The sequence below is a fragment of the Frankliniella occidentalis genome, unplaced genomic scaffold, assembly GCF_000697945.3.
Source record: "Frankliniella occidentalis isolate FOCC.00 unplaced genomic scaffold, Focc_3.1 Scaffold15, whole genome shotgun sequence".
NCBI classification, from domain to species: Eukaryota; Metazoa; Arthropoda; class Insecta; order Thysanoptera; family Thripidae; genus Frankliniella; species Frankliniella occidentalis.
Window position 1 is genome coordinate 1,290,458 of NW_026267145.1, and position 10,610 is coordinate 1,301,067.

General features: G+C 43.4%; 2 protein-coding genes across 33 annotated transcripts in view; both read right to left on the reverse strand.

The window, feature by feature from the left end:
* The window catches only part of LOC113211774 (calcium/calmodulin-dependent protein kinase type II alpha chain), a 92,015-nt gene extending 90,246 nt beyond the window's left edge, over positions 1-1,769 (reverse strand). For 14 of the 31 annotated variants that reach the window (XM_052263901.1, XM_052263905.1, XM_052263895.1 and 11 more), the window contains exon 1: positions 1,464-1,767. In XM_052263901.1, the coding sequence (XP_052119861.1) occupies positions 1,464-1,528 (65 nt within the window). In that variant the 5' untranslated portion in view covers positions 1,529-1,767. Of the gene's footprint in view, positions 1-1,463 lie in introns of all 31 variants that reach the window. The other 17 variants (XM_052263921.1, XM_052263914.1, XM_052263913.1 and 14 more) reach the window with 4 other exon arrangements.
* A 365-nt stretch (positions 1,770-2,134) lies between these two features.
* Positions 2,135-10,610, reverse strand: part of LOC113211806 (glutamine--fructose-6-phosphate aminotransferase [isomerizing] 2) — a 13,944-nt gene continuing 5,468 nt past the window's right edge. The window contains exons 2-16 of one of the 2 annotated variants that reach the window (XM_026430295.2): positions 7,718-7,825; positions 7,459-7,548; positions 7,236-7,382; positions 6,915-7,081; positions 6,696-6,837; positions 5,925-5,945; positions 5,394-5,551; positions 5,184-5,307; positions 4,990-5,105; positions 4,661-4,859; positions 4,332-4,576; positions 4,089-4,244; positions 3,871-3,999; positions 3,629-3,763; positions 2,135-3,550 (exon numbers count right to left, since the gene is read on the reverse strand). In XM_026430295.2, the coding sequence (XP_026286080.1) occupies positions 3,440-3,550; positions 3,629-3,763; positions 3,871-3,999; positions 4,089-4,244; positions 4,332-4,576; positions 4,661-4,859; positions 4,990-5,105; positions 5,184-5,307; positions 5,394-5,551; positions 5,925-5,945; positions 6,696-6,837; positions 6,915-7,081; positions 7,236-7,382; positions 7,459-7,548; positions 7,718-7,825 (2,048 nt within the window). In that variant the 3' untranslated portion in view covers positions 2,135-3,439. The remainder of the gene's footprint in view (positions 3,551-3,628; positions 3,764-3,870; positions 4,000-4,088; positions 4,245-4,331; positions 4,577-4,660; positions 4,860-4,989; positions 5,106-5,183; positions 5,308-5,393; positions 5,552-5,924; positions 5,946-6,695; positions 6,838-6,914; positions 7,082-7,235; positions 7,383-7,458; positions 7,549-7,717; positions 7,826-10,610) is intronic. The other variant, XM_026430303.2, reaches the window with a different exon arrangement.

The window sequence follows — 10,610 nt, forward strand, 5'->3', positions numbered from 1 at the left end:
CTCCCCGCCACCTTCACCCGGTCGGCTAAGACAAGTCGCACTTTATTATCCCCACAGTCTCTGAGTGAAAAGGGGGCCCAGCGGCGGGGACAGCGAGGGTGGTGGGGGCAGCGCCGGGCAGCGCCCACAGCACAGCACTAAACGCGCGACGCACCGCGCGAGGCCAACGACCAGCATATAAGCGAACGGTTTTGAAAGGAAAAGTGGAAATAAAAATAGCGCAACAGAGGAGCAAACCGACAGAGCAAACCCGCAAACCCCAGCAACTTCATTATTTTACCAGTTTAAAAAAATATATGTTTGTTTGTGTTCAGACAATGATTCTCTACTGATTTTAAAATATCACGGCTAATGTGAAATGAAAAATACTTCTACTCTCATAATCGAAAAAGTTTGGATTGGGAATTTTCTCTCACTCTAAGTGGGTTACCAAAATTTCAAAATTTGTATATGATAGGCAACAGCATTATTGGAAAAAATGCAACCAATAACCACAGGGAACTGAAAGAATACGACTATTGTTGATCAAAACTGCAATGCTGAATGTTTGCAAATCCTATCGTCTTCATGTCCCAAGTAGCCTAGAGCTGACGCCAAAATACAAAGGTGTGCCAAGAAGATTACCAAAGTATAACATAAAGAAGATATGTATACGATAATTCAACACTTGTGCTGAAAGAGAAATCCTGTTATGGCCTGGTTGAAATATTTCATTGACATCTGACAGAACAAAAGCATAACTATTTTGGTGCTACATATACCTACTAAACCAAATTCGAATAATGATCGGTAGTAGCTTTTAACATAGTTAGTCCTGACAGTGTCACATAAAAATACTCGAAGCATCACAAACATAATGGCAAGAGTTCACACAACGTACAATTACAACTAACAGTTTCAGGATTTCAAGAAATTAACAATACTTTTAAAGTTTTGATATTTTTTGAAACAACTCAATGCAAACACCTTTACCATTATTTGCATCAAATTTGAGAATGGCGATGGTATTCTTGGATATGTGCCAAGCAGCTCACATGACAAGGTTATAAACATTCAATAACAGAGAGTTGGAGCCAAATCCAAAATTAAAACCATACAAATATACAAATGGAGGTAAAAATTATGTTGTTGAAATATGGTTACATCCAACTTAAACCATTTAGGAGACAAAATGAATCTGACTGAGACAACTTCTGTCAACCAGGATGCTAAAATTGTCAAAGAGTGCAAAATTATGCACTGAATGTATGTCAATTCGTTGTCTCCGAGGGAAAATTTGTAGATAGAAAAAGTAACTAACGTTAATATGCCCCCTTAGGTAACGGGAGCCCGGTACTGGGCCTGGAGCTCTGCGGGCGAAGATGTCGCCCGCTACCGTGAACTTGGCACAAGTTGAATTTTGGGTCATAGAGACAACGAACCCCCTTCAAATTACACAGGTGTATACAGCATGCTTTACTTACTTTCCCAGCTCTTCTTTGAGGTCATAGTTATCACTGAAACGGGTACAAGCTGCGGGGGCAGCCATGCCGAAAAACTGTGAGATTTCCTCACTACTGAAAACCAAACCACTACGCTGAGGGGCCCGAGGGTGGCAGACGATCGATATACTGCGAGCGCACAAGGTCTGTGACGAAAACCAGCGGACTCTTACGGTCAATATACAGATCAAAGAATAATCTCGACGAAAAATTCGAAGTTTGTCGCATGTGTTCAGACGACACTCATCGATGATGAGAACACAAACACTGAAATTTTGGATGTGGCTTGACAACGTAGTGCTCAATAGCAGACGACATGCAGTACCAACACACCGCTAAAAGAAGTAAAAGGGTGCGTCATGCTAGTAAAATGATAACAGAATGGCGGTCGCCAGTTTTACAAAATTAAAAATTTCTTAAATTTGGTTTCTTGATTTCTTGTTCAACAATTTCAAGCAAGACATGAAAAGTAAATGAAGTATCACTTGCTCGGCGGCGACGGTAAGGTTGGTGCCTCTGTTACCTTGTAGCCGCTCTGTCGTCTGCTAGTTATTTCAGGCGCCGTGTTTGAATGGAAATGAAAATGAATGGAATTGAGAATAAGGGTGCCACAAGCAGTAGGAAGGAATCAAAATAAAATGTTAACACTCAAAAAATTTATAAATTCGTTTTTATTTTTACATCATTCATGGTAACGATACATACTGTCAGTGCTCAAAAGTCAAAACATAGACTGAGTGAACATTTTTCACCATATTTTAGACTATTGACACAGAAACACACACACAAAAAAAAAAAAAATTAAAAAAATTGATACTTAACGCCTATGAAGTTAAAGGGAAAATTCATAATAAAGTATTGATTTAATACATGTAAATGAGATTTGGGACTGGTACAGTAGAAATCTCTTCTCACTTTCTACCTATTTTGTCAATTTATTATTGCAATACAGAACAAACAATGAAAAAAATGGAATGTGTTGTACTGACTTTGTTGCCAATCGTGTTTTACAATACAACAGTACTGTACTTGTACTTAAGATATTTGGTGCCAATTATGTAGTAACAGGCTCTATGTAGTCCCTACACCATAAAAACATACTTGAAGATTTTTAATAGGCACTTATTCATAAGGATGTTACAAAGTATATATTTTTTATAAAAGGGGTATGCAATGACCATTAGAGACCTGCACAGGCCTTTACTTAATTAAATAGGAGCATGAAGGTACAAATATACGATTTGGTATTTCAACCCAAAGCCTCCACAAAAGCTAGAAATCTCAACTTTTTGAACTAGACCTCCTCTTTTCAAATTATGTAAGTACTCTGAGACAAGTACCTTAATTAAGATTGTTATTGTCTACCAATTTGTAAAATACTGAGTTCTGAGACTGAAGAGTAATTCTCTTGCTGCCTTTTGCCTCCAAAGAATTGATCTGCATGAAGTAGTAAAAGTGCCGACAAACTGATCTCCAACTATTCACAATAGTGGATAGAAACATTAAAAAAAAAATATAAATGCATAACAATTTTAAAATTTATGACACATTTTGAAAAACTAACAGCATATACCAACATTTTCCAGCATACTTCACAGCAAATACAATACAATATAAATGTAGCTTTCAAGTTCCAATTAGGTAAAATCTTTTCATAGAATCAAAACTGTGCCACTTTTGTTATGTGGATCACAACTCAATCGTTCCTCACAACACTACAACAGTGTCAAGTGTGTGGGTTGTTTCCATCAATTTTATAATAAAATTTGTCATTGTACTTAGGAAAGTACAACTTTGATCACAGCATAATATGCTTTAATTCAAGAATTCAACTCTTGAATTAAAAGTCTTTTTTAAAACAAACAAAAACAAGAAAAAAACCAACAAAAAAAATAAATTCCTGAACAACAACTCATAAACATGTAAAAGTATTCAGAAAAACCATTGGATAGTCAGGCCTACTCCACTGTTACTGATTTTGCCAGGTTTCGAGGACAATCAACGTTGCATCCTTTCAGAACAGCTATGTGATAGGACAAAAGTTGCATTGGGATGACAGTTAAAATTCCCTGGAAGCATGAAACATTCATGTTGTTACTAAAAGAAGATCAACAAGCGAACATCAATAAATCTTAAGCAACATTTACCTGTAGGCAGTCGACAGTTGCTGGGACTTCAATTGTTTTGTAAGCATAGCTGGCAGTCTCTTTATCTCCTTTCTCACACACAATTATTGGTCGTCCATCACGGGCAGTAACTTGCTGGAGTGCATTCATGCATTTCTGGAAACGCAAAATATCAGCAATATAGTTCACACAAACTAAAGCTTTCATTTTACATCTTGCACGTGATGTACAACAAGGTACAAAAAGTATATTTATAGTCTTACCTGGTACGTTAGGTCTCTTGTGACAACCATCATGAGTGGCATGGCTCTGTCCACAAGAGCCAGAGGACCATGTTTCAGCTCACCAGCCATGATTCCCTCACTGTGCATGTAAGTAAGTTCCTTCACTTTCTATATATATGGAACAAACAAAAATAATTAGGTGAATGAATGATTTGTCAACAATCCACTCCCCAAATTGGTTTCATATGCAATCTTACCAGAGCACCTTCCAGACAAGTTGAGTAATTGTAACCACGACCCATGATAAGCAATGACTTCTGCTCATACAGGTCTTTGGCAAGTTCCAAAATTCTGCCATCTAATTCAAGAACCTCTCTGATTTGGTTGTCCAAGTTTTTCAGTCCTTGAATAATCTGATAAACATTTAGCAATAAGTTTTTTCAGTATGGGCAAGTATTCATACCATCAATTAGTTATGCTTCCTTCTCAAGATTACTCACCTCAAGCCTCCTAGCCTGATGGGAGATACGATCATCACTCATGACTAAAGCAAACATGACGAGTGAGATAAACTGAGATGTGTATGCTTTAGTTGAAGCAACACCAATTTCAGGGCCAGCATTAATGTGAACACCACAATGAGACTCTCTGCAGATAGAACTACCAACAGTATTTGTGATTCCAACAATGAGTGCACCTCTCTGCTTGCAGTATCGAAGCGCCATGAGTGAATCAGCAGTTTCGCCTTACAAAAAGTACAAAGAGAAAATCAGATTTAGAAAATCAATTCAGCTTGTTAATCAAGAATATACTGAGAAACACAGCCTACCTGATTGAGAAATAAAAAAGCAAACATCATCACGGAAAATGGGTGTGCTTCGATCAAGAAAATCAGAGGCCAACTCAACCATCACAGGCAGCTCGGTCAGTTCTTCCAACAATTGACGTGTAGCTAAAGCAGAGTGGTAACTGGTACCACAACCGATGAGCATGAGTCGGCGGCATCGGCGAATCTCAGGAATGTAATCCTACCATAAAATTCAAGAAATGTTTAAGGGCAGGTCAGCAGTAGCTTCAATAGAGAGACCAAATTGTAAATTTAACATAATCTAGTATTCTTTGAGAGACAGTTAAGATTAACTACAGCACAAAACTTACTTTTATGCCACCCAAAACAATGGTATTGGTTTCAAAGTTGACTCTTCCTCTCATTGTGTTTACGACTGACTCAGTCTGTTCAAAAATTTCTTTCTGCATGAAATATTCGTAGTTTCCTTTAAAGAAAAGAAAGATAAGAAAAGGATTGTTCTGTCATTAAAATGTAGTTTATGAGTGAAATGTTTCATTCATACCCTTCATAATTTGCTGGATCTCCATCTTCAGAGTAATAATCTCTCTACCATGAGGATCATCCAATGATCGTCTAAGACGGTGGATACTGAGAGCTCCATCCTTCACAGCAGCCACATCATCGTCCTAAACATGAATGTTTTAAGAAATATTGTAGTTTCAAAGCAAATAACTTGAGAAAAAATAAATAAAAAATAATGTTGTTAATTTACCTCAAGAAAGATTACTCGGTTGGTATGCTCAATGACAGCACTAGCATCTGATGCAAAGAAGTATTCAACTTCCTTGTCCTCCATCGGTTGGAATTCAGCAGTGGAATCAGAACGGGGAATAAGGGATGGCATATCACCACGACCATGGGGGCGGTGATCTAAGGGGTAAATAAAAGTATAAAATAAATTTAAAAAATTGTGTATGACAAAATAATTTATGGAGATATGTACAATGATAAATATTTTAAACTCCTGGAAAACACACTTTCTTTTTACATGGTGGAATGATTGTGATGTGATAACTCATTACCATACCCTTTACAAATCTACACAACAAAATGCTTTCCGTCACCTTATAAATTTACTGTCACCACACAAATCTTATACCCTCCACCAAAAGACTGAGTATGCGACAGCTGAAAGAATAACATTAAGAGGACAAGATGCACATTGAGAGAAAAATCTTCACATTGAAGATAAGCGGCAGTAAGCATGTAGACAAAGAGGTAAAGCACAAATAATGTTGTGTACCTGTTTTGTTGATGTCAGCCTCTAAAGGGAGGAACGGGAACAGGGGAGGGACAAAAGATACTGGATATTAGATCAAATCAACAAATTTGGAAGGGATACAGGGACTATTCAAAATTTAAACCAAACAAATAAAAAGGAAAAGAATAGGAAGGAATGTATAACATTTCAAATTAAAAAAAGGAAGAATATTTGAAACATACAGCCGATGAAATGATTGCCTAGTAATACTACAAGCATTTGACACACATATAATCAATATTTTTTTTTTTTAAAGAAAATTGGAAATAAAATGGCCCATCCAAAAAAAGACAGAAGAAATAAGCTACCATGATAGCATGATAAAGAACTTTGAAACAAAGACAGGAGCTAGACTTGAATAGAGATTAAATAAATCTGAGAATCTAAGAAGTGTAAACTAAAAACTATGATTTATTAAATCAAAGTTGGTTTCAAATGTGTAAATTGAATCATTTTACCAAGTTCGGCTCCTCTCTTTTTTTCACAGGGAGGAGAAAGGAAGAAAAAGTAAACAACTACAGAATAGAATGTAAACTGAAGAGCCAACACAATGGGTTGATAAATTAAAAAGAAAAGTTCCTCAATGTAGTAATATTCCAAACCAAACTGAAACATATTTCATCAGTTCTAACACTGACACAAAAAAGGTAACAATGTTCATCTTCATTATCTGTAACCATGGAAGCACTATTGCCTGCTGGAAATTGAAAATCAATTATCATATTACTTGCATATCAGAACACTTTTTCTTACCTTTGCCATAGAGGATTGGGATGTGATCAGTGGCCAGTCTTGTCTTTGTCTTGATCCCTACAAGCAGAGGACTTCCCCTCCTTGCAGCCACACACTCGCCTGGGAAATGCTTGCTTTTGAAGCATAATGCAAAAGCTCCTTCCTAAAGGAAAATATTTAGAAAATATCTGTTAAGAATTCTAGGAGAGGGACAAAGTGGGGACAGTTTTCATTACTTACAAGTTGTTGAATGGCATGTTCAACAAGTTCCCTGAAAGAGTATTCAGGGTGCTGAGAGTGCAAGTGATGAACAAGCTTAACAATAGCTTCAGTGTCGGTTTCAGACTCAAAGTGGTATCCTTTTTTGGTCAAGAACATTTTTACATCCTTGAAGTTAGTGATAATTCCTGGAAAGTCAACAGAGCATATGAATGAACGTTGTTGAAACAGTAATTAGTTTCAACCATGAACTCCAGTGTTTTTGAGCATGGTTTGAATGTCGTATTGAGTGATTTGTTTTGATTGTGCTATCAAGGCAATGAAAGACAAGTGATAACTTACCATTGTGAACAACAACAAAACTTTGTTGATCATCAGACCTCTGAGGATGTGAGTTCAATTCACTGGGCTGACCGTGGGTGGCCCAGCGAGTGTGAGCGATTCCCACGTGCAGATCGGTTGTTTCCTCAAAGCCCAAGGATTTCTCATCTAGTGCAAGGGAAAGTCAAGTTTTCATGAAGAATTGAAGTATATGATTGTCAATAAGCAGACAACGAGGACTCACGGTTCAGAATCTCTTCTTCTAGTGCGGCGACCTTGCCAGACTTCCGAACGATGGCAATGTCCTTACTGTCGGGTGCGTCCACGGCAATACCTGTCGAAACAACAAGAAAAGCTCATCAGATTCCCATAATGTGCAAACTTAATGGAAAGCTGTAACGGGAGGGAAAGACGTGATGAACGAGTGAAAAGAGAGTCAAAAGGTTCTCGTGTCACCACACCGAACCCCGTGCCCTTAACGCGAGTACGGTGTAAGCACATACCAGCAGAGTCGTAGCCGCGGTACTCTAGTCGGTGCAGCCCATTGATGAGCAGCTCGATGATCTCCCTCCGCGACTTCGGAGTCAGATAGTTGAGGTAGGCAAAGATTCCTGAAACAAACAAACAAACAAACAGATGGCCCGTTAGTACAGTTAGTACCGCCGCCGGCTGCGAGACGTCAGACATGGCGGCTAAACGCAAACCACCACCCAACGGGGTGTCACGCAAAACAAAAATAGAAACAAATAAGGTGTCCGGAAGCGGTTGGAGCTGTGTGCGGCTCCGGGTAGTGGCTTGTTCGGCCTTGACTACTTGATGACCGTTACTCGAGCCAGAGAGTATCGCCACAAAGCGCGCTGGCGCTGGCGGGCTCGCCGCAGGGAATGCCCATATGCAGTCCAGCCAGAGGCTGCGATGGGCCTGGGCGGCAGACGTCACCTCACACCCAGAGGGAGGCGCACTGTAAAAAGCTTACAAGTGAAGGTCACCGCGTAAGCTGCAGTGAACCCTGCAGCACTTGTAAGCAACGGTGGTGCGTCCTCACGGTTCACCGTTAGCTTCACTGTCGTTACTTTCGTTGTAGCTTAAAGCTGAAAGTAAACCGAAAATGAATGAGCTGCAGGGGTTCACTGTATAACTTGCGGCGAATTTCACCGCAAGATTTTTGCGCTGTGCCGGCGAGGGCGCGCCGCCTTGTTTTCGCGCAGGCGGTCAGCGCAGCCCACGCCCCCGCCGCCCGGCCCAGTCCCACGGGGGGACGGTGAATATGTCCGGGCGGTGCGGGCCTGACACCAGACGGGCGCGGCGGCCGGCGGCCGGCCCGAGCCCAGCGATAGATAGAAAGGACCCGTCCAGATCGACTAGAATTTGTTACGCGACGGAGGGCACGCGGCCCGACCAGCCCGTTGCGTTGCCATCCGGCGCGCAGGCCTTTCACCAGTACACATCGGGGCGTGGCGTGGCGGGGCGTGGCGGGGCGAGGTGTGGGACATCACGTTCGATTTCCCAGCAGAGTCTCCTCCCGTCCACTTCTGCTTGAGGCTCGAGCGGGTGCCTGTTTGGCGCCCGCATTACTCTAGCTGAGCTCTAAGCCGAGCTGGCCCCGGGGCAGCATGGGCATCATTCTGCGCTCCAGCCGGGGCCGGGCCGGCTGGCCTGGCCGGCAGCGCTCTCGCTTTGCTCTCGCCCAGGGCGAGGCGAGGCTTGCAAGGCCGCCCACCACCCCCGGCTGCCCCCGGCTGCCCCCGGCTGCCCCCGGCCCGGAGGCGGTCAAGTGACGGGCGGAGGCCACGGCGGGGCGGAGCAGCCCGCGGGGGCACGTCACCCCACGTCACGTCAAGTCACGCGGGTCAAACGAGTAACGTGACACCTTATATTCACGGCGGAGGGGTTCACAAAGGCAGCGGCATGTTGCACTACCAGCCCGATCGCACTGTGAAAAATATTTACAGTGAATGCAAAACAAGCGAATTTAATCCACACAGTTAAAAATGAAAATCGACAAAAATTATTAGCATAGTGTTTTGACTTCGTATACAGTGATTCTTTGACAAGCAAAAGTTGACTGTCGGAAATTTCCGTTTCCGTTGGATTAAATGGTTCATAGGCATTCCTGGGTGCGGGCTAACATACAAATGTGTTCCAAAGGTGCTGGCCACCCACCCACCCACCGGGTAAAGCTACTCTTCAGTTGTTGAAGGAGCACGACAAATCAGCCCTAGCACTAGTTCTAGCTCGCCACAACTGGAGCTGCGCCGCCCCCTGCTCCTCCACGCACCCGACGACACCGTAAGCCTTGGCTCCATGTTTTAACCCGGTTCCTTTCTGTGTCCCGCCCCTTGACTATTACGAAACTGCTCGAGTAACACAAAAGCGTGCCGGATAAACCTGCCCGCCTCTGACGTGTGTGCGTGCGTACGAGTGTGTGTGTGTGTGCACTCCAGGTACTCGGGGCCAAGGACGGCCACGCTCCTCCTGCAGCCTCCAGGAAGGGACTGCCTGTTACGCCCTCGCGCCGCGCCCTGCAGCAGGCCCTGCAGCGAGCGTACACCCCGAGTCAAAAGGGTGAACACAACATCTGGATTATTACATTATTACTTTGCTGCCGTGCTCCGGCGAGGCAAAGAGTGTAACCCGCGCGCTCCACCCCGACAGGGTAGAGAGAGCATGGACGCGGCAGCGGGAGTCGTGAAGTATGGCATAAAGCTCTGCGTCTGGACGGCTTGCCACGCGGCGCCACGCCCGCCGGCTTTCAGCCAATCAGGCTTGCCAACCAGGCGTGTTCCTGACCGACCGTTACATTACTCCTTCCTACTCAGACTGTACGCCTCCACACGGCGGCGCAATGCAGCCCGGCGCAGCCCGGCGCAGCGCAGACAGTTACGACACGTCAAGGTGCCAATGCTCCCGCGAGGCGCGTACAGGCGACCGGCCTGGCTGGACTCTCTCGCGGCTGATCGCTTCCAGCGTGGCCCGGCCCAACTCGTACGGACAATCCAAGAGTTGGTATAGATCCGCGCTGGCACCCCGCCCCGCCACTGTCTCCCACGGGCGAGATTCCCTCCCGATGAGAGCCAATGCAAAGCGGCTGAGCAGAAGGATGAGGACGTGTCCCACCGTTGTGCCTGCCAATGCGCAGGCCGCCCGCCGGCGACTTCCTCCTTCACACAACAGAGAAAGTTATACAAACGCATTCCATGAGCAAAAGTAGGCAGGGTGCACATTCTAAACTAGGCTGTACCATTTGGGTACATCGGCTTCGCCGATCTTGTTGAATTTTCAGTATGCAAAGTCAAAAACTTTTCCAAATGTGTTTTGTTCCGCCCCCTTGACCCCGCTTTTCTTTCTTTATCTTTCTTTACCATAATATTCCAAATTTGAATGCAAGGGGGCTGC